This window comes from Myotis nattereri (genome assembly GCF_964212035.1).
Source record: "Myotis nattereri genome assembly, chromosome: 3".
NCBI classification, from domain to species: Eukaryota; Metazoa; Chordata; class Mammalia; order Chiroptera; family Vespertilionidae; genus Myotis; species Myotis nattereri.
In genome coordinates, this window is record NC_138077.1 from 184,416,912 (window position 1) to 184,440,935 (window position 24,024).

Sequence of the window (24,024 nt, forward strand, 5' to 3'; positions counted from 1 at the left end):
AGGTAAGGGGGGAAGGAGGAAGGTGGGAAAAGATTAACCAAAGATTTTATATGCATTCTAGAGGCTCACCTGTGGGGTCCCTTGGTCTGGCCTGCGCCCTCTCACAATCCAGGACCCCTCGGGAGATGTCAGAGAGCTGGTTTCGGTCCAGTCCCCACAGGCCAGGCCGAGGGATCCACCGGTGCATGAATCCGGGTCTCTGGTATACTTGTAACACTGAACTAGAAGTTAAGAGATAAAGTTTTATAACTACATTTTGTCACAACCCAGTGTGACACTGGGAAATTTACTTAACCTTTCTTAGATCTCAGTTTCTTATTTGTAAAATAAAAATATCTACACTACCAGAAATAATATCTACACTATATAGTAAATATCATCATTAGCTGTTAGAACTAGAAGCATCTCCTGAAGAACATACTCCTAAAAATGTGCTCTGTGCTAACAGATTCAAGACCTAATGTGAGAGTACTCAGAAAGGTCAGGGAGGAGTCAAACTTATACAGGTTAGTCCTAGAGCAGTGATGGTGAACCTTTTGAGCTTGGCGTGTCAGCATTTTGAAAAACCCTAACTTAACGCTGGTGCCGTGTCACATATAGAAATTTTTTGATATTTGCAACCATAGTAAAACAAAGAGTTATATTTTTGATATTTATTTTATATATTTAAATGCCATTTAACAAAGAAAAATCAACCAAAAAAATGAGTTCACGTGTTACCTCTGACACGCGTGTCATAGGTTCTCCATCACTGTCCTAGAGCAAAGTCCAAAATAACCAGTGGCTAAACTACAAATTACATACCAATAAAGGAACAGAACCACTTAAGTGGCTCAACAGCAAGTGAAACATATACAAGAAAAGAGTAATGTCAAAGAATAACCATAGAATAAATAAGAGTATGCTATGTAAAGATCCAATTCATTATGTAAATAGTCTCAAACACAGAGGCTCCAAAAATTGGCATCACAAATGTATTTGAGTACATTAAAAACCTTATGAGAACCAACAAGAACTCACCTTGCTTTCTATCTTCTTATAAACAAACAGATCAATAGCTTTCACAACTAAGAATGACTAATTAGAAAATATACTTTTAAAAGATCCTATTCAAGTCAATTATACCTAATTTTTTAAAAAGTCCTATTCTAAATAGCAATAAACATTTAAATTAATATCAAATCCAAAGAGAAAAGCAGAATAAAATTCAAAGTAGCCTCACATTAAGGATAAAAAATTCCTATATAATCAGCATCATCGCCCTTGGTCAGGTGGCTCAGTTGGTTGGAGCATTGTACCATGCATCAAAAGGTTGCAGGTTCGATCCCTGGTCGGGGTGCATATGGGAGGCAACCAATTGATGTTTCTCTCTATCCCCCCTTCTCTCTAAAAAAAAAAAATTTTTTTAATCAATAAAAACATTTTCAGATGAGGATTTTTAAAAAGCATCATCTAATTTCAAGAAAAAAGAGAAACAGTACCTGTACAATCAAAAACTTATTTAAAATCTAAAACAAAGTAACTGCAGAGAATAGCAGCAAAAATCAATTTAAATGTTTGTATAAAAATTTCTCTGAAAAGTGATCCATTCTTTAAACAAAGGAGAAACAAAAGTATAACATAGCAACACAAAAACATACTGCATGGGCATAAAGTCAACAGTTATAGGAGATAGAAAACAGTCCAGTTTTATAGCCTAGAAACAGATGGAAATTTAGAGACACACTGTTGAGAGGATCTAAAAGGCACAGCAGCAGAGATTTAAAAGAAAACATATTTCAATGAAGCCCTACTCCAGTCAGTAGAGTTCGAAATTATAAGCAAGATGTTCTGGAAATGACACTTCCATGGCTAAGACAATATATCCACACTACTTCTAGTCTCCAGAATAAACCCTTGGAGCACTTTCAGAACTTTATTGTGTCAAGCAACCTCTCTCAATTAACATTTTAGAGAAAATTACTCTTGCTAGACAACAAAGAATATCTTCATTTATAGTCTACCAACCTGTGCTAACAGAAGTGTGAGCAAAATCATTATTTGGCTTTAAAAGGTAGTACATATTAGAAGTCGCATGTGTCACCCAAGAGAAAATTAAGAAGGAGCTGGAGAGGCCTATGGATGGGGAGAAGACATGCCCATTGCTGCTGCTGCGTGTCTTCACCACCAACACCTGGTGCTACTACTGCATGGACACGTTCTCCAGTGGGAACATGCTTTCCAGTGAGCTGCAGATCTATACCTAAATGGATGCACTCTTGAAAGAACTGACTGGCTTAGTAAATGAAGTCTACCCAGAAGCTAGAAAACAGAGTACACACTTCAACTTTGCAACTATTTTCACAGATATTAAAAGACCTGGCTATTGAGTTTGGCACATCATGTCTGGGAGAAAGGGGCTGAAGACATTTATGAATGCATTTTGCTTAATTTCTAAGAAGATACATTTTTGATGGCATCAAATCTTAGCCCAACCTGGGATTTAATGTTGACCATAGATAACTGCACCCATCTATATAATGTAGAGCAGAATACTATAAGGGACTCCTGATTCTTGATTAGAGCCTATCTTTCATGTAAGGAAAATGTCCTAAAAAGTGCTAAGTTTATGGGAAAATTATATGGAAAAAAATTTTCTCTGCCATAACTATACAACAGGAAAAATGCTGGATACCATTCTGCAAAATAGGCAACTTCTCCCACCCCACTAGTCTGATTTAACTTAAATCCAATTTGCTCTGGAATCAGTCAAGGAAGAATAAGAACCTTTTACACTCTTCCTTTCCATCTACCACTATCCCTTCTCTTTCCAGTCCCAGCTCTTAGTCCCAGGTATAACATAGACACTTACAAACCTCTTTTGTAGTTGTGGACTCACTTATCAGTCTTTTGATCTCTGCACCATAGGCAATAGAAAGTGTGGACCCTGAGAATGAAGATACCTACTATGAAGGGCTCCTGATGTCTAACTGGGTTAAAAAACAAAAAAACACACCAAAAACCAGAGCCTTGCAGTCATTTCTACACAAACCCTACTTCAGGGAGAAGCCTGCACTAAGCCACCCACCTCCTTCTGCGCTCCTTCAACTGAATTGCCTTCCTGCACTGTTTCTGCCATCTGAGCATCTTCACCAACTAATCAAACTGGGAGGATTTGAGTCCTCATTTGCATGAGGACATACCAATCAGCTCCCCTCTGGCTGGGAAAGCTACTTTTCCTTTCCACCAAAGACAGAAGATTGTGTTTCCCCAAAGATGTATGCCAGAGCAGAACAGAGCAATCTAACTAGAAAGGGGGCAGGCCCCAGGGCTGTCTCACAGCAGTACTGGTCCCTCAGCTGTTCTGCTTCATAATTATGCTGTAATACTATGAGCTGTTTCACAGCCTAGCTGTTCTCACATTTGTGCTGTATCACAACTGAGCTGTCTGCACTGATTTGAGCTTTTTCACCACACCCCAAACTGGGGATTCCTTTGGCGCTGATTTGGCACAGGCTAAAAGTATACTATGTCCTAATTAATACACAAGATGTAAGGCCTTATCAAAATTTAAAACTTCAGTGCTCTCAAGGACACTACCAAGAAAATTAAAAGATGGGAGAAAATATTTGTAAATCATATCTGAATAAGGGACTTCTAGCTAAATTATATAAACAATTTTACAACAATAATAAAAATATAAATAACTCAATAAAAAATGGGCAAAGCCGAACCGGTTTGGCTCAGTGGATAGAGCGTCGGCCTGCGGACTCAAGGGTCCCAGGTTCGATTCCGGTCAAGGGCATGTACCTTGTTTGCAGGCACATCCCCAGTGCGGGGTGTGCAGGAGGCAGCTGGTTGATCTCTCTCATCGATGTTTCTAACTTTCTATCCCTCTCCCTTCTTCTCTGTAAAAAATCAATAAAATATATTTTTTTAAAAAAATGGGCAAAGACAACTTTTAAAATACAATGTTCAGGGTCAGGGGGGTGCAAGGACAAAGGATCCAATTAGACATTTCTCCAAAGAAGACATACAAATGATTAGTAAGTACAGGAAAGTTGCTCAACATCATTAGTCATCAGGGAAATGCAAATCAAAACCATAATAAGATACCATTTCACACCCACCAGAATGCTTCTTAAAAGTAACAACAAAGAACAGATAAGTGTTGGCCAGTACTTAAAGAAACTGGAACCCACCCATCTTGCAGGTGGGAATGTAAGATGGTGGGGCTACTTTGGAAGTCAGGCAGTTCCTCAAAAGGTTAAAAATGAAACTTCTGCACATTATATATCTGATATGGGCTTAATATCCAGAATATATAAAGAACTTCTATAAGTCAAAAACAAAAAGACAAACAAAAATTTTAAATGGCTCAAGGACATGAATAGACATTTCTCCAAAGCAGTTATACAAATAGCCAACAAGTAAATGAAAGATGCTCACATCATTAGGGAAATGCAAATCAAAGCCACAATGAGATACCACTTCGCAATACTAAGATGGTTAGAATTAAACAAACAAATGGAAATGTTGGTGAGGATGTGGAAAAAATGGAACCCTCTTTGCACACTGTGGGTAGAAATGTAAAGTGGTTCAGCTACTGTGGAAAACAGTTTGGTGGTTCCTCAACAAGTTAAACAGAATTATCATATGACCCAGCAATTCTACTCCTAGCTATATACCCAAAAGAATTGAAAACAGGGCCTCAAACAGACACTTGTATGCCAACATTCATTGTAACATTATTCACAATAGCCAAAAGTTGTAGTAGCCCATGCCCAATAACAGATGAGTGGATAAGCAAAATGTGACATATACATACAATGAAACATTGCTCAGCCATAAAAGGAATGAAGTTCCCATACATGCTAACATGGATGAACCTTGAAAGCATTATACCAAGTGAAATTAGCCAGATACAAAAGGACAAATACTGTTTGATTCCACTTATATGAAGTATTGGAAATAGGCAAAATCATAGAAGCAGAAAGTAGATTAGGGATTACTAGGAGCTGGAGGAAGAGAGGAATTGGAAGTTATTAGTTAATGGTATAGAGTTTCTGTCTGGGATGGTGAAAAGTTTTAGAAATAGTGGTAGTTGCATAACATTATAAATGCAATTAATGTCACTGAACTGTGTATTTAGAATGGTTAATATGGCAATTCCATGTTTTATTTTGCCACAATTTTTTAACAATTAATAATGTAATATAATAAATCATTAAATCATACTTGAAATGGGTGAACTGTATCTTTTGTGAATTGCTATATTTCATTCATTTTTAAAAATTTACTTATTGACTTTTAGAGAGAGGAAGGGAAAGAGTGAAGGAGAGGGAGAGAAAAAGAGAAACACTGATTTGTTGTTCCACTTATTTATGCATTCATTGGTTAATTCTTGTATGTGTCCTGACCAGGAATGGAACCGGCAACCTTGGCATATCCGGACGATGCTATAACTAACTGAACTACCGAGCCAACGCCTCAAAGTTATTTTTTAAAATATATACATTTTTTTATTTTAGAGAGAAAAGAAGAGGGAGAAAGAGATAGAAACATCAATGATTAGAGAGAATCATTGATCGGCTGCCTTCTGCACATCCCACACTGGGGATCCAGCCCGCAACCCGGCCATGTGTCCTAACTGGAAATCATAGGCCCACACTCAACCACTGAGCAACACTGGCCAGCCTCAAGTTATTTAAAACAAAAAACAAAAACAACACAGGACACAATTTCTGAAAAATCAGAAACAACAAAATCTCCAAAGCAGAGAATTAAATAATGTACCTAATCTATAGATTATGATATTGTTATATGGATTATATGGTAAAACATTTATTAACATGTAATATGTTTACAACTTTATAAGTGAAAAGCAGGTTTTCGGAGAGTATGAGCCTAATTAAAAAAAAAAATGTCTGGAAGACTATACCCCAAAATTCTGATTATTGGTGGTTTTATCTGGATGACAAAATTACTAGTAGTTTTTATACTCTTCTAATTTTTCTATAATGTATGTGTACCACTTATATAGTAAAAAATGAAGAAAATAAAAAGTATACACATCTTTAATAATAGGACAATTAAGGTATATATACGTATTAGCTATAACACTTTCTGATCATTAAGTCATTTGGCATCTAATAACCCATTTTAAATATAATTAGCATTTATACTATAAACTTCTCCTTAAATCCACTTGTCCTTTCTAGAATTCTTAAATGTTAACTACAAACATTTTCTCTAAGTAGAAAAATCTTTCACATTCAATACAATAGAAAATGTCATACCAGATTTTTAAAAATCTGTAAACTGTTTAGTGAGTAATCATTTTTTTATGCTGTAGTAAACAATGGGAATAGAATGCTCCTCAAAACTACTTTTCCAAATTACTCTTTCAATTCTTTCCTATAGATCTTTTCTAAAAATAAATAAATAAATGTTACCATGAACATACTTACTGAGTGCCACGTTCTGTGCTAAATACTGTAGAAGCATGATCTCATTTCATCTTTATAATAACCCAGTGAAGTTAGCATTATTATCATCACTTTACAAATGAAGATACAGAATCAGAAGTTAAGCAGTATAGTCACAGGTGGTGGACTAAGATTCAAACAAACATCTGACTTCAAAGTCTACATTCTTTTTAATACTATGCTATATTGTAAGAAAATTGGCCCTAATATCCCATTTCTTAAATCTTTTTAATGAAAAACCACATACATACACAATTGTTCTATTTCAAAAAACTTATTTCTTCTCCCGCCTTTACACATTCTTTGTTACCATTCTGAAGTTCTATGAAAACATGAAATATAGCAGGAATTTATAACTACAATTCCTTGTTGCTCTCATTCATACAACACAGAACGGCAAAGAAGATACATATTCATAATGATTGGATAATTTGCCTCGAGTGAGCCTACATTGGATTGTATGGTATATAACACTGACATCTAGGATACAGATCTGTTTTAGGGCTGACAAGACCACCTACTTCCACACCCCTCATTTTCCAAAGAGGGAAATTGAGATAAGCTGACTTGCCAGTTAGAGCAGAGAAAACTGGCACTTGAAACTAAGTCTCCTGACTTAGTGACTCTACTCCTCCACAGTGGGTCCCTGAGGTAATTCCTAGGTGACAGATATGGAGGCAGTCTTTTTTCCTCAAGCTACTATTACCTTTGAACACAGAATCCGCTGGTGGAAATTAAAAAGGAGATTCAAAGCTGATGGACTTGGTCATTTTGTTGTATCCTAGGATGGAGATGTGATCGGGAACTTTATCCATACACAAAGAGCCAAGCATATTCGACCCACCATTCAGCCAGATTACAACCATCCTTGCTTCATTTGCTTTATTTTTGCCATTCTCCACTTCTGATACCATTTCCACTTTCCACTTGTCTCACCCAATAATCATTAATTAAGTAGCAAATAAGATTTTTCCACCATTTAAAACCTAATTACATAATCAAAACATCATCTGGGCTGTCTCTCTACACCCAGTAGATACAACAGAAATTCATGTTATTATCTACCTAACCCTAAATCATAAAGGTAAGTCCTATAGATCAAGTTAAATACAATACTTTCCAATGGCAAACATCAATGACTAATACATTATGGAAGTTCCAAACAGGGCAGGGAAACAGCCTTTTCTGTGCCTCAAGTTAGGCATATTTAATTGCTTGTTGATAGAGAACACAATATCGCCTAATGATGAATGGAACCAACTTATGGGTCTTCTGGAGAAGAGCGATGGAAACCAGGCATGGAACATATCATTTCCTGGAACCCAGTCCCTCAAAGTGAAAGTTTCTGACAATGATAGTTAAGAGCAGATGTTTTTTCCTTTACCAATATGATGTTTTGTTAGTTTCGTTAACCAGGCAACACTGTCAGCAAACAATAAATATAGCCAGTTACACCTGTTCTTTATTAGGTTCTAAATGCTCTTATCACATGTTCAGTCTGTAAAAATGTTCTTGATTTGTCAGGTTAAAGTAACTGAAATGATAGAGCAAATACATTTTCATATGGCAACTGGGCTAAAAGTATTAGCTTTTAAGGTTAACAAAAGTTAGTGTGATCAGGCCAACATGACACAAAGAATAAGATAGTTCTCCCGTCTCCACCCTTTCTACCTTGGTCAAAAAGTCCTACTACTAGAGCAACTTCTCTGAAAAACTCTTAGTTTCAATTCAGAAAGACAATCATTAAAACACTGGAGCTTGCTCTGGGTGAGTCGGTGAGTGAATGTGAAGGCCTAGGACATTACTGTACACTACTACAGACTTTATAAACACTGTACATTTGGACTACACTAAATTTGCAAAACATGAGATTAAGTAAAGCACAAGAGAAAATAACATAACCAAGACATGCTGTAAACATGAGGTGTGGGAGGCTGCTGCTCACACAGCAAACTTTTTTTAATATAAGTAGAAAGAATAGACTCTAAAATAACAGTAAAAACAGTATGTGCCATACTTTTATACAACTGGCAGCCCAGCTTTGTTTAGACCAGCATCACCACAAACAGAATGGCTGTATCACCAGGCAATAGGAATTATTTGACTCCTAATAAATAATATTATGAGACCGCCAACACATATGCGGTCTGTTGTTGACTGAGAGCCATTATGTGGTGTATGACTGTATATATCAGAAACAAATTTTGGTCATCTAAATCACCAAATATATATTTTTCTTATAAATTACAGTATCACAGAGAGACAAATAATTATAAAAATAAAGGGTGAACTGCAAACTGATAAATGTTATAAAGAACAACAGAATAAAAAACTGGTAAATATTGAAAGATAAATATCACATAATCTCACTCATTTGTGGAATATAATGAACATTATAAACTGATGAACAAAAATAGATACAGAGACAAATAAGCATCAGACTGTCAAACTTCAGTGGAAAGGCGATAGATGGGGGTAAGAGATCAAACAAAGGACTTGTATGCATGCATATAAGCATAACCAATGGACACAGACACTAGGGGGGTGAGGGCATGTGCTGGGGGGGGGCGGTTGGCTGAGGGAGGTCAATAGGGGAAAAAGGAGACATATGTAATACTACATGCAATACTTTAAACAATAAAATAAGACTAAGAAAAAGATAAAAACAAAACAAAACAAACTGGTAAATACTATAAAGGACAACAGAATTACAAATGGATAGATGTGATGAAGTGCTCTGAGAGCATATAGTAGAGAAATCTGACCTTGTCTAAACGTGTGAGGGCCAGTTTCAGAGGAAACTTTTGCTCATGGTTCCCGAGCTATATGCCAAAGTGCCTGGAGTACAGCAGCAAATTCACAAGAGTGCCCTGGGTTTAAATTTCTAAGGGAAATAGTAATATTTGATGTCTGTTAGATAGCATGTGAACTAGAAGCTCAGGGTAGTTCAATTTCAATGTTAGATCATGGCACGTTCTTTTTGAAGACACATCTCTGTGATGCTGATTTTTTGGTGGACAGTTGCTGTGATAAAAACTAGCACCACATGGAAAAGGAAATGAGGATAGAAGTATCCAATCTGATTCCAAGGTATGAGAAACTACAGTGCCCAACAGGCATTTACATCCCATTAGTAAGTAATTGTGGAAAGAAAATTGCCACTTTTTGTTTTAAATAATATGTATTATTTCTTCAAACAGCTACTAAATTGTTAGAAAATATTAAGTACTAGAGGCCCGGTGCATGAAATTCATGCAGGGGGGGCGGGTGTCCCTCAGCCCGGCCTGCACCCTCTCCAATCTGGGATCCCTCTCACAATCCAGGACTGCTGGCTCCTAACCGCTCACCTGCCTGCCTGCCTGATTGCCCCTACTTCTGCCTGCCAGCCTGATCTCCCCCTAACTGCTCCCCTGTTGGCCTGATTGACACCTAACTGCTCCCCTGCCGGGCTGATTGCCCCCAACTGCCCTCCCCTGCCGGCCCAATCACCCCCCAACTACTCTACCCTGCTAGCATGGTTGCCCCTAACTGCCCTCCCCTGCAGGCTTGGTCCCCCACAACTGCCCTCCCCTGCCAGCCTAGTTGCCCCTAACTGCCCTCCCCTGTAGGCCTGGTTGCCCCCAACTGCCCTCCCCTGCCGCCCGATCATCCCCAATTGCCTTCCCTGCTGGCCTGTTTGCCCCCAACTGCCCTCCCCTGCCAACCTGATCGTCCACAGCTGCCCTCCCCTGCCGGCCATCTTGTGGTGGCCATCTCGTAACGTCGTCACACGAGGGCATCGCGCAAGGGCGTGATGCCACCTAGGCTTTTATTATATAGGATTAGAGGCCCAGTGCACAAAAATTTGTACACTCGGGGGGGTCCCTCAGCCTGGCCTGTGCCCTCTCGCAGTCTGGGACCCCTCGGGGGATATCCACCTGCTGGCTTAGGCCCGCTCCCCAAGGGATCGGGCCTAAGCTGGCAGTCAGACATCCCTCTGGCAGCCCAGGAGCCTTTAGGGGATGTCCACTTGCCAGCTGGGAGCAAGCCTAAGCTGCAGTCAGACATCCTTAGCACTGCTGAGGAGGTGGGAGAGGCTCCTGCCACCACCACTGTGCTGGCAGCTGGCAGCCTGGCTTGTGGCTGAGCAGAGCTCCCCTGTGGGAGCGCAGTGACCACCAGAGGGCAGCTCCTGCACTGAGCGTCTGCCCCCTAGTGGTCAGTGTGTGTCATAGTGACCAGTCATTCCCAGTGGTTCTGCTGTTAGGGTCAATTTGCATATTACCCTGTTATTATATAGGATTGTTTGGATCTAATTTAATAAATAGAATTATTAGATACAGTATTTCTTTTGGACTAGCATGGTTGTGAAAATATTTACTGAGATGCTAAGGAAATCTTTAGCCTTTGGGAGTCTCTGTATTAAGCTAAGATGTGAAGGATGAATAGGCATTTCAAACATCAGTAGAAGGAGCAAAGGACAGAAAAGACAGGGTTCCCAGTCTTAAAGACATCATACTCTAGTTAGGGAGGCAAAACTAAAAGATAAAAAGTTTTAAAACAATTTACTGTTTAATATTTGCAAAAATCTTTCATATCTTTTCTCATGAAATTACATTGTGTGTGTCTACTTCCACTCTAAATTGAGAACCCCTCACCTAGAAACTTATATCCCTGCACACAGATACAGCACAGTTTGCATTCAGGAAGTATTTCTGGGTCAATCGCACTTCCTTTTTTTCTCCAATAGCAATTTTATAGCTTTAGCCTATGTTACGCTTTTCTCAGAAATGAAACCTCCAGCCCTGGCCAGTGTGGCTTAATGGTTGAGCATCGACCTATGAACCAGGAGGTCAAAGTTCAATTCCCTGTGAGGGCACATGCCCGGGTTTCGGCTCCATACCCAGTAGGGGGCGTGCAGAAGGCCAATGATCAATGATTCTCATCATTGATGTTCCTATCTCTCTCTCCCTCTCCCTTACTTTCTGAAATCAATAAAAATATTTTTTAAAAAGAAAAAAAAACAGGTTTCACTGTATTTGCAATTTAAATATATATATATACTTTTATTGATTTCAAAAAGGAAGGGAAAGGGAGAGAGAGATAGAAACATCAATGATGAGAGAGAATCATTGGTCAGCTGCCTCCTGCATACCCCCTACTGGGAATTGAGCCCGAAACCTGGGCATGTGCCCTTGACTGGAATCGAACCTGGGACCTTTCAGTCCACAGGCCAATGCCTGGTCCACTGAGCCAAACAAGCTAGGGCTGCATTTTTATTTCTTAGTGATTTCAAATTAGAGAAGATTAACTTTCCCAGCTAGTATGTAACTTTGGTAACTTAAAATAGAAAGGCAAGCCGAAACCGGTTTGGCTCAGTGGATACAGCGTCGGCCTGCGGACTGAAAGGTCCCAGGTTCGATTCCGGTCAAGGGCATGTACCTGGGTTGCGGGCACTTCCACAGTGGGGGATGTGCAGGAGGCAGCTGATCGATGTTTCTCTCTCATCGATGTTTCTAACTCTCTATCTCTCTTTCTTCCTCTCTGTAAAAAATCAATAAAATATATTTAAAAAAAAATAGAAAGGCAAAAAGAATGAGGAAGCTTTCAAAAGTAAGGATAGTAATATCTGAATATAGTCATTCCTCCAAGTTCTTAACAAAAAAGTCCTATGTTACAACCACTTTTAATGAAAAGGTGGTACTTCAGAAGAGTCAAGAATTCTGTGGGGAGAACCAAGATGGCAGCATAGGTTAACTCCGGAGTTTGCTGCTTTGAACAACTACTTCAAAAGTGAAACTAAAAGACTGAACGGACATCACCCAGAACCACTGGAACGCTGGCTGAGTGGAAGTCCTACAACTAGGAGGAAAGAGAAACGCATACGGACACTCAGAGGAGGCGCAGTGCTGAAGTCAAATTCTGAGGTGTGGAGTGCGCGGAGTGGGCTGGCGGCGGAGGGCGCCGTTGGCGTTTTCAATCGGGAGGGAGTCGCAGACTCTGAGCTCCAGATGCAGGCGAGTCTTTAGGGACCCAGACTCAAACGGGAGAAGCGGGACTGCCTGGCTTCGGTCAGAGCGAGTGCAGCTTTCTCTCCGAGCTTTGCAGCGGGTGCTGGGACTCAGAGAGGCAGAGCCCCTGGGGACAGGACTGAGAGCGGCCATAACTGCTCTCTCCGGCCCACCCTGTTGATCCTGTGCGACCTGCCCCGCCCAAGCCCTGCACAGAGGCATTTGCCGGATAGCCTCAGGCAAACGCCAGATTAGCACCTCCCTAGAGGACAGAAGTTCTCGCACTGCTGACACAGCTGATTCTCATAGCCACTTGGCCTGGAGGTCAAACCCTCCCTGGAATTAGCTACAACAATCAAGATTTAACTATAAAACCACGAACAAAGACCACTAGGGGGTGCACCAAGGAAGCATAACAAAATGCGGAGACAAAGAAACAGGACAAAATTGTCAATGGAAGATCTAGAGTTCAGAACCACACTTTTAAGGTCTCTCAAGAACTGTTTAGAAGCCGCCGATAAACTTAATGAGATCTACAAGAAAACTAATGAGACCCTCGATGTTATATTGGGGAACCAACTAGAAATTAAGCATACACTGACTGAAATAAAGAATATTATACAGACTCCCGACAGCAGAACAGAGGAGCGCAAGAATCAAGTCAATGATTTGAAATGCGAGGAAGCAAAAAACACCCAACCGGAAAAGCAAAATGAAAAAAGAATCCAAAAATGCGAGGATAGTGTAAGGAGCCTCTGGGACAGCTTCAGGCGTACCAACATCCGAATTATAGGGGTGCCAGAAGATGAGAGAGAGCAAGATATTGAAAACCTATTTGAAGAAATAATGACAGAAAACTTCCCTCACCTGGTGAAAGAAATGGACTTACAGGTCCAAGAAGCGTGGAGAACCCCAAACAAAAGGAATCCAAAGAGGACCACACCAAGACACATCATAATTAAAATGCCAAGAGGAAAAGATAAAGAGAGAATCTTAAAAACAGCAAGAGAAAGAAACTCAGTTACCTACAAGGGAATACCCATACGACTGTCAGCTGATTTCTCAACAGAAACTTTGCAGGCCAGAAGGGAGTGGCAAGAAATATTCAAAGTGATGAATACCAAGAACCTACAACCAAGATTACTTTATCCAGCAAAGCTATCATTCAGAATTGAAGGTCAGATAAAGAGCTTCACAGATAAGGAAAAGCTAAAGGAGTTCATCACCACCAAAACAGGATTATATGAAATGCTGAAAGGTATCCTTTAAGAAGAGGAAGAGGAAGAAAAAGGTAAAGATACAAATTATGAACAACAAATATGCATCTATCAACAAGTGAATCTAAGAATCAAGTGAATAAATAATCCGATGAACAGAATGAACTGGTGATTATAATAGAATCAGGGACATAGAAAGGGAATGGACTGACTATTTTTGGGGGGGAAAGGGGTGTGGGAGATGCAGGAAGAGACTGGACAAAAATCGTGCACCTATGGATGAGGACAGTGGGTGGGGAGTGAGGGCAGAGGGTGGGGCGGGAACTGGGAGGAGGGGAGTTATGGGGGGAAAAAAGAGGAACAAATGTAATAATCTGAACAATAAAGATTTAATTAAAAAAAAAAAGAATTCTGTGGACTATCTCTATCAGAGATAATTTAAACTTCCTTAATACAAAGCAAAACAAACAAACAAAAACCTATCTCTTACTCTACGTTATCCCATCAAAAAGAAAAAGGCCTCTTTTAAAACAAGTTTAATGTCCATTGGATCTTCTCATCTAGTTCCTTCTATGAATGGTAATCTGCTTTAGGGATTTGTAATCAGGAGCTTGGAAATTTTAGAATGCTCAGATTTTCACAACCATACCATTTACTAAGAGTAAACAGAAATGCTACACAAGAAACTTGAGTAAGACAGAGCTAGGTTTCCTTCAAACCCTTCTATCTAAAATTGGGAGTACTAACTGCAACTTGGGCGCCCCCTGGGGATCAAATTTAAAAAATGTTTTACATCTTTAGTTTAGACTGTATCCTCTAAAAATATTCAAAGAGCCCAGTGGTATGGTCCAGTAGTTGAGTTTTGACCTATGAATCAAGATGTTACGGTTAGATTCCCAGTCAGGGAATATGCCCGGGTTTCGGGATCGATCCCCAGTAGGTACCGTGCAGGAGGCAGGCAACCAATGTTTCTCCCCTCTTCCTTCCTCTCTGTAATCAATTTAAAAATATATTAAAAAATCAAAATGTTCAAAGAATACTTATTAAGCACCTGCTGAATGCCAGGCACAATGTTCAACACCTGAGACACAAATATAAGTAAAATCAAGTTTCTGATTTCTACATGCTTAAAGTCATTATCACCCCAGTGATAGGTAAGATTACCAAAGTATGAGTTACCCGCAAAGCTTGGACGTTATGACACAGAAGATAAGAATTTTGTTGGGGTGCTATAGAAAGCAATTTGGCATGGATATATACTTGAGTATAATTTGTTTATGTAAGTAAAATGTTCACCATCTTTAAAAGAGTTGGTTTAACCATCTCTTCCTGCTAACACATGCAAAATTGCAGATCTTATTTTCAAAGAGGTTATGGCACCATAATTTTTCTTGAGTCAAAACAATATACATAAATTTTAATTTAAAAAACTCAAAAATAAGGCAGTATCATCATGATTTTTTAGTAACAAGTTATTTCACAACTCTACTCTCACTAACTCTAAGAGGATTGCACTGATTTTAAAAATGGCTAATTTTCAAAAACAAATTGAGTATGAAAGGGCACAGAAAATAGAAACAAATAGTTAGAAAATAAAACTAAATTGAAAAAGACCAGTACAAATAAAAGGGAAAAGTCAAAACTAAAACCCCTCAAACCTTTCCTTCCCAGTTCAGAACACTTTCAGAAGATACCATATCAGATTTGCCCTTCCTTCCTCGAGATCTGGGAGAGCATGTAATAGAGGTAGAATTCCTCTTCAGAAAGAAAAACAGGTACAATCTTCCCTCCAGTCACACTCTTGTTCCTAAAAGCAATGCCCCATGACATCAAAGGGTCAGATAGTTGTAGGTTCTGTAGCCAGGGCTCTAAAATGTACTTCTGGCAGCCTGAGTTGGAAATCAGTGTACTTTTCCCAACAAAACAATTCTATTTCAGCCATATTTCAGGGCTCCTGTGAGCTAAATTAGCATTGGCATGATAGTTGGAAAATTTAACCTTGTTTAAATTACAATCTTTTGGGATTCAGCTATTGTTTGCCTATATAATAAAATATTCAATCAAAATACAAGGGACTCATAAAGAAAAGAATAAAAAAACCTCTAATTTAACTGACCACAGACTTCCATTGTTCATTTCATCAACTGGGGGACAGCAATTACTAAATTATAAACTGTTTGGAATCTGTAGATATCAACTTAATGTTTATGGCAATTGGAATCAAGAGTAACTATTTTCATGGAAGATAACAGTTTAAAACAGCTTAAGCTCATGTAACTGCTCAAATCTTAAAGAATAGGATAATAAACTATAAAACATATCTCATCAGGGAAATCTTGTAACAGGTTTAAAATGTCATCAGCCCTTACTGACCAGATATAAGAATAAATACTAGTTATAGAATGTGGAGATTATTTTTAAACCAGTGCAGTAACACGGGTATTATTAGTTGGGGTGTGGACAGTTAAAGCCACTTTAGGATTCAGAAACAAAATATTTAAATGCATTCAAATATAATGGTCCTAAGTTTTAAAAAGTTAACACTACTACGAAGTAAAAATAACCAATCTCATAAATTAAGTACAGGAAGTCTAACACTGAGAAAGAAATTATTTGCATCTATGTGTGCCAGAGATTTTACTTCATTTAATATTCACAAATACCATACTAGATAGAAATTAATTCCCCCTTTTTACAGAGAAACTCAAGCTAAAAGTAACACCTTGTCTGGGACTAAAGAAACAGTAAATGGCACATAGACTTTGACCCCACATCTGTTGCTTAAGTCTTTGCTCCTTCCTCTATCATGCTATGTACATATGAGTCATTTCATACATAAAACAAAAGCTTGAGATCATCCAATTGTCCACTTGTCTTCTAAAGAGTAAAAAGAACCATCAAAAATGAGAAAAATATTTATGTATTTTTTTGGTTGAGTTAGTTCCACTTTTACCCCTAAAAATAGTCAATAATGATAAATGCAGCAATAGAATATATAATGAAGTAGATGTCACCATCCGACTTTTTCTGGATGTTCTTTCGAGAGTGATATATAGGGCAGGAGTGAACGGTGTCACCGCACACAGAGGGAGAGGAGTGGAGGCCCAAAGCTAAAAGAAGCCACATCATGCAACAGAGGAGGGAATTCTATACGTTCTGTGGCAACACTTTTGTTGGTCACCGAGTTCCACAGGGACTCAGTGTTTACAGCACGCCGGTCGCCTCTTCTGTTTCTATGTATCTTGTTTGCCTTCTCTCCCAAATAGTCCCCCAGACTCTCCAAGAAGCATTTCTTAGTGTCAGTGCAGGTAACCAAGTATCAGTTTGAAAATTGTTGACAGAATTGAAATGGTAAACTTATCACCACTTGAAGAAAAAAAGAATTAGAAAGTAACACAATTTCACAATTCCAGAGTTGGACGGTATTTTATACTGAGTTTAAAGCTGGGTGTACAGCCTCTTAAGTTCTAGAGGGGGCAACTGAGACTCGGGGGCAGTGACCTGGCCGTGGACTCGGCGTGAGCTGGCAGCAGTGCCCCGGCTTTTCCAACCACACGAGCTCGGGCTGTCAGGGCTGGTACTGCCCACTGAAGGGGCCAGAACGCGCCACTGGCGGGTCACAGAACACCTAACCTAACAGCCTGTCCGCCGGGATTCCTTTCTGGGCTGATTAGTTGCGGGCTTGCGGTTTAGAGAGCCCACGGGGAGGGGCAGAGCAGAAAAACCGGTCTCTTCTTCAGCCCGGCAGCTGTGGGCGCACGACGCCTCTGACCTAAATCCGGCTCCCGCTGCCTTCACTGACTCCACGCCCAGCGACACGCTGACCTCTGCGCTGAGGGCCCCCGAAAGCTGGCCCTCTCGGAGTCCCTCTCCCAGCCCACTCTCAAGACGAACTTTGTCCCAACATATAAGGAAAGAGGGGCGCAGGAACAAAGCGACCCCAAGGAGTCCCCATCCATTCCCGGCGCCCCCGAGGCGGGCGGACGTGGACTACCAGTCCCGACGTGCCACGCGCCGGCGGACCCTCAACCACCGCCACGCGGGTGGCGCGACGGTCGCCGGGATTCGTAGTCCGCGGCCCCGCGGCTCCGGGGGGCGCGGACCTCCGGGCGCGACAGGACAAGCCGGCCCGGCGTCTGGTCAAGCCTCCAGACCGCCAGCGGCCTGGGCCTCACCTCGACGATGCGGGCGCACTGGGTCCCTTTGCCGGCGCCGGGACCGCCAAGAACGAACACGACCAGCGGCTTCATGAGGCGGTGAGGGCAGAGGAAAAACGGCCGGCGGGTCACCAGCGGGAAACGAAGACCCAGGTCGTGCAGCAGCCGGCGGCCGCAGCGGTTCAGCATACACTGCGTCTCTGACAGCAGCCCGGCCGGCCGAGGCGCGGGGCGGAACGGGGCGGAACGGGGCGGGACAGCAGAAGGGGGCGGGCCGAGCCGGCGCCCGCCACGGCCCGCCGCCAAGGCTGCCGGGGCGTCCCCGTCGCGGCCGGAAGGGGCGGGGCTCCCACTGCTGGGGGGCGGCGGTGCTAGGGCTCTTCCTCGGCGGGGCGGGGCCTCCTCCAACCCGCTCCTTCGTCCGCTCATTTATTGGTTCAATCCGGGGATTCTTAACCTGGTGCAGCCTGTGTCAGGCCCGTGCTGGAGTCTGGTGCGACACTACGGGAGAGCAGAACCTATTGTCTCTGTTCACAAGGAATTTAAGTTCCAGTGGGGAGGCAGCCGACCTGAGCAAGTCAACACACGAATAAGTAAATAAATGCAAACAGCAACAAACAAAGAAAAAATATATACAAATAGCAATGTGAGCTTTGAAGGCATAACAAAGGATGAATGTAATTTGGGTAAAGTAGTCAGAGAAGACCTCTGAAGAGGTGACATTTAAGCCAAGACGTAAGGATAGGAAAGAGCAAAATCAGGCAAAGACTAGATTATAGTGTCCCACAAAAACAGAAAAGGTGGCCCTAACCGGTTTGGCTCAGTGGATAGAGCGTCGGCCTGCGGACTGAAGGATCCCAGGTTCGATTCTGGTCAAGGGCATGTACCTTGGTTGCAGGCACATCCCCAGTAGGGGGTGTGTAGGAGGCAGCTGATTGATGTTTCTAACTATCCCTCTCCCTTCCTCTCTGTAAAAAATCAATAAAATATATATTTTTAAAAAGAGAAAAGGTGTGCAAAAACCCCGGTGTTAGAGAAGACAGACCAGAACTGTATGAATGACAGGGAGAACAGAAGGTGGAAGAGTTAGACTGGTGGCAGGTCATTCAGGCCCTTTAGTTATGGAAAGGAGTTTGGATTATAGTCCAATTGCACTGGGAAGCTCTTTAATTATAACTCCATTTCTCTGCCCCCTGCATGAAGGAAAAATCTTAAGAAAGAAGAAAAGGAGTCTAAGGAATGAGTCTTGGAACACAGACCTTTAAAAGTTGGAGAGAGGAGGAGGAGCCTGAAAAGGAAGAGCCAAAAAAGGTAGGAGGAAAACCATAAGAATGTGGTGTTCCAGCAGAATATCTGGAGTAGGATTTTGGTGATGCATTGGTGAACATTGTGTTATACTAATAACTTGGACTTGGCATCAGGGAGAATTTAGACTTATGAACTCTATGGTGTCACCCAAAGCAGATCACACACTATATTTAATTTGAAACTAGATTGAAAGAGGAGTGCATAGGTGAGGAGCTGAAGACAATAGAGAGAATAAGGGTCAAGGCTTAGTTTATTAGGATGTCATTAGGAGTAATAATGTCTAATATGGTAGCCACTAGCCACATAAGGCTAAATTAATTACGTTAAATACAATTTAAAAATTCATTTCCTCAGTCATACTAACCACATTTCAAGTGCTCAATAATCACATGTAGCTAGTGGCAATTGTACCGGACAATGTACATACAGAACATTTCCATCATCACAAAATGTTCTATTAGACCAGGGGTGGGCAAACTTTTTGACTCGAGGGCCACAATGGGTTCTTAAACTGGACCAGAGGGCTGGAACAAAAGCATGGTTGGAGTGTTTGTGTGAACTAATATAAATTCAAAGTAAACATCATTACATAAAAGGTACGGTCTTTTTCTTTTTTAGTTTTATTCATTTCAAACGGGCCGGATCCGGCCCGCGGGCCGTAGTTTGCCCATGGCTGTATTAGATAATACTGTACTAGAGCTTCTATTTAAGCTTCTAAGATTGATATGAAAGAAAGGAACAGAGGTAATCCCTAGAGAAGAAAAATCACATGGGTTCCAAAGGGCACGGGAAGGGCCTTAGATTACTTAAAAGGACTCAGAGAAAACGAAGTTCATTTATAATAGGAGTTGGAAGAAAGGTATAGTTACAAGAAAGTTTGAAGATAAGGAAGCATTCCTGTCTGATAACTTTATTTTCTCAGTAAATAAAAGGCAATATCAGCTGAGGGTAAAGAGAAGGGAGTCCGGTGTTTGAGAAGACAGAAGGTATGAAACAGACATCTTTGAGAGTGGAAAATTGGTTTTCTAAAGAAAACTAATCAGCAGGACTTCAGAGCAACCTTAGGAACTCATTTGGTGGTTGAGTTCGTCAACTATCAACGAGAATCAATTAGGTATTCCAAAAAGGATTTATTCTGGAAAAAGAAAGGATTGTAACCCAGTATGTACAGACATAGCAGCATGTGCACAAACTATCATGAGTTAGTCCCTCACTCAGGCTGGGACTCACAACCTCAGCATCACCCACAAGAGCTCCTCCCTGACCTTTGGGTTAACACTGACCATGTTAAGAGATTGCACTGGTCTAGAGCTCCTTCCCAGGTTCTAGCTGCTTCCACATGCCCTATCTATTGATTGGTTATATGCAGGTTAAGGTCTCTGTCATAAATTTTATCAAGATCATGGATTTAAGCCCTAGCCGGTTTGGCTCAGTGGATAGAGTGTCGGCCTGTGAACTGAAAGGTCCCAGGTTTGATTCTGGCCAAGGGCACATGCCCGGGTTGTGGGCTCGATCCCCAGTGGGGAACTTGCAGGAGGCAGCCGATCCATGATTCTCTCTCATCATGGATGTTTCTATCTCTCTCTCCCTCTTCCTTCCTCTCTGAAATCAATAAAAATATATTTTTAAAAAGAGATCATGGATTTAAAATATTTGAAGATGTTTGACTGTTCAGATGGAGGCATAGAGAAGACAGTGTTGAGTTTAGCCAGGGTAGGAGTTTTGCCAAACAAGCACAACAGAAGGAGAAAGGACCGAGAGGGTATTTGCAACAGAATGTTTATGATGATGTATGTGAGCCCAGAACATATAGAAAGCATTTGGTAACCGGAAGTGTTTAGTAGTGTGAGTAGTTTTGTCAACAGAGAGAGGAGACACATGGAAGAGTTTTTCAAAAACACGTATCTTACCACACCATGTAGTCACATGAATCCAAGGAGGCTAGGATTCATGAAAGACACCATGCTTCTCTGATGCTTGAACATTTAACTCCTTCTTAGCCTTATAATAGTGCTCCTACTCCTTGGTGGTGGCAGAGAAACAATGAGTCCCACCTAAATGCAGACAACAGACCTTCAATAATAATATGACTCCTTAAATATATATTGAATAAGTGGATGTTACCCAGTAGAGGGCCATTCCTTATCTGAATTAATAGATTGAATCCATAGATTAAATAAATTGAATGAATATATATTGAATATCCACTATGTATCAGGTATTTGACTTACATTACATTTTCTGAGGCTACAAGAGGTATCCTCAAAACCCACTCCTACCTATATGTGTTTATTTATCATCAAGTACATTTCACTTACATTACCATTTAATAATCATTACAATTATAATATCTGTAGAGATTTCTAGGCCAGGATTTGCTGTCCTGGACATCAACCCTCTAATTGTTGGATCATGGAAAGTCATTGATGTCCCAGGAGAGGAGTGAATGGTAAACAAAGTGCTCTTATATACCAACTCATATGAAAATAATTCAGTATTTTAACCATCAAAAGAGTCTTACAAGTTGTGTTGGCTAAACATCAGTCTTGCCTTATAAAATCCTTGTAATGCTGTGAAGTTAGTACTGTCATTTTGCAGATGGAGAAACAAAGCCAGAAAGTGGAAATACTTTAAGACCACATAACTAGTAGATAGCAAAGTGAATTTCAAACTCAGCATGTACAGCTTCAAAATCTGCATTTTTTCTCTACAATACTGCCACCTTAGGAGATAAAAAGTTTCATATTCACAAAATCCCTTTAAAGTTAGTGTTATTACAGATAAGAAAACTGATTTCAGAAAGAAGTATAACAAGAGGTATCCTCAAAACCCACTCCTATCAATATGTGTTTGTTTATCATCAAGTACATTAGGTCTTTTGGGCATATATTCAATGCATGCATACTATTCCCATATATAGTCAAGTTCCTAGAAAAGTCTGTAAGAGCTTCAGAAATAGGGCCTTGTCACCATTTATTTGTCCTATTGATCATAATTGCCCTTTAGAGATAGATCATCTGTTCCCATACTTCCACTTTCCCATTCTTCACCACACCTCTTTGCTGGTATATGCTATTCATTTTCCAGGATTCAACTCAGATTTTACCTCCTCTAGGAAACGCTCTCTAAATTTTCAAGACTGGGTTAGGTGCCCCTCTTTTGGGCTTTTACACATACCACCTCCCCACTTACTGTGTCCCTTGTTTACTTCTGTTGTAGCACTGTGGTGTATTGTGTATCTCCACACTAGATTTACAGATCCTTGAAGGAAGGGACTAGGTCTCATTACTCTTTATACAGTATTACAATGTATTAATTGTTGTAACATGACTCACTGGTATGTGTTTTTTTGTTAATCCTCACCTGAGGATATTTTTCCCACTGCTTTTCAGAGAGAGTGGAAGGGAGGGAGAGAGGAAGGAAAGAGAGAAAGAAAGAGAAACAGTGATATGAGAGAGACATATTGACTGGTTGCCTCCTACATGCACTCCAACTGAGGCCTGGGAGTGAATCCACAACCCTCGTACATGCCCTTGACCGGGCATCGAACCTCCGTGCTGATGCTCTAACCACTGAGCCAGGTCATGATTCACTCTTTTAAAGGAACTCCAAGGTTCCTGGAAGATTTAGACTAGAAATAAAGATATATTACAACTAATACCACAGAAATACAAAAGATCCACTATGGATAGCTATATACCAATAAAGTAGACAACCTAGAAGAAATTGATAAATTCCTAGAAGCATATAACCTACCAAGACTGAATTGTGATGAAATAAAAATCTGAACAGATAGATTATTAGCAAGGAGATGGAACCAGGAATCAAAAACCTCCCAACAAACAAAAGTCCGGGACTGTGAATGTCCTACATCCCACACGGTTCAGGGTTTGGGATCTGGAGAAGGGGCCGCACGCAAATGAAATGCTGGGGTCCAACCCCAGCAGGTCCAGGGGTCCCCAAAGGTGTGGACGGAGTCGGTGAAGAAGGAATGACACAGAGGCAGCGTTCAGGTGATCATCATAGCCGGGTTCTCTTGTCAGGGTCTCCAGCCAGGTTCTGTAGCCATGTTCTCTCGCTAGATTCTTCAGCCAGGTTCTGTCTAGGTTCTCCAACCAAGTTCTGTCCAGGATCTCCAGTGAAGTTCTGGTTAGGATCTCCAGCCAAGTTCTGTATCCATGTTCTCTTGCTAGGTTCTCCAGGTTCTCCAGCCAGGTTCTGTAGCCATGTTCCCTCGCTAGATTCTCCAGCCACGTTCTGTCCAGGTTCTCCAGCCAGGTTCAGTCACCAGGTTCTAGTCAGGTTCTCTTGCCATGTTCTATCCAGGTTCTGTAGCCAGGTTCTGTCTCTAGGTTCTTTTGCCAGGTTCTGTAGCCAGGTTCTGTCCAGGATCTTTTGCCATGTTCTCTCTCTAGGTTCTGTCTCTATGTTCTGGGTCTAGGTTCTGTGTCCTGTTGTCTTGTGACATCTGTATTTATACCAGTTGATTCCAATCCTATCAATCTCTATTCCAAAGGTTAGGGCATTTCTTATCTCCATTCCAGGGAGTAAAGATTATGTAGCTTAAGTGTGATTGTTCGTAGTTAAAAGTGATTAATTACCCGCCTGGCACTTAGTTAAGGGGTTTTATTCCCTCCCTAACTTCAGGGGAAAATCCCTACCTGGGGAAACAACCTTTCTCAGAGAGGTGACCTTGGTTAAAACACATAGTGCCAAGAAGGTGAGCAAACATATTAAGAACAGTATGCCATATATGCCAGGTCCCTTGAAACAGCAAGGATGGACCGGCTCCCGGCAATGAAAGAGATGAGACAATAAATAATAATTTGGAAATATTGGGGGCCAGGGGAAAGAACTTCCACTGGTGCCCAGGTTTGCCAACCTT

The 24,024-nt window shown here is 40.9% G+C and overlaps 1 protein-coding gene across 1 annotated transcript in view; it reads right to left on the bottom strand.

The window, feature by feature from the left end:
• CMPK1 (cytidine/uridine monophosphate kinase 1) overlaps window positions 1-18,178 on the bottom strand; it is a 33,125-nt gene extending 14,947 nt beyond the window's left edge. The window contains exon 1 of the mRNA XM_081087093.1: window positions 17,850-18,178. Within this exon, the coding sequence (XP_080943219.1) occupies window positions 17,850-18,020 (171 nt within the window). The 5' untranslated portion in view covers window positions 18,021-18,178. The remainder of the gene's footprint in view (window positions 1-17,849) is intronic.
• Window positions 18,179-24,024: the final 5,846 nt, after the last annotated feature.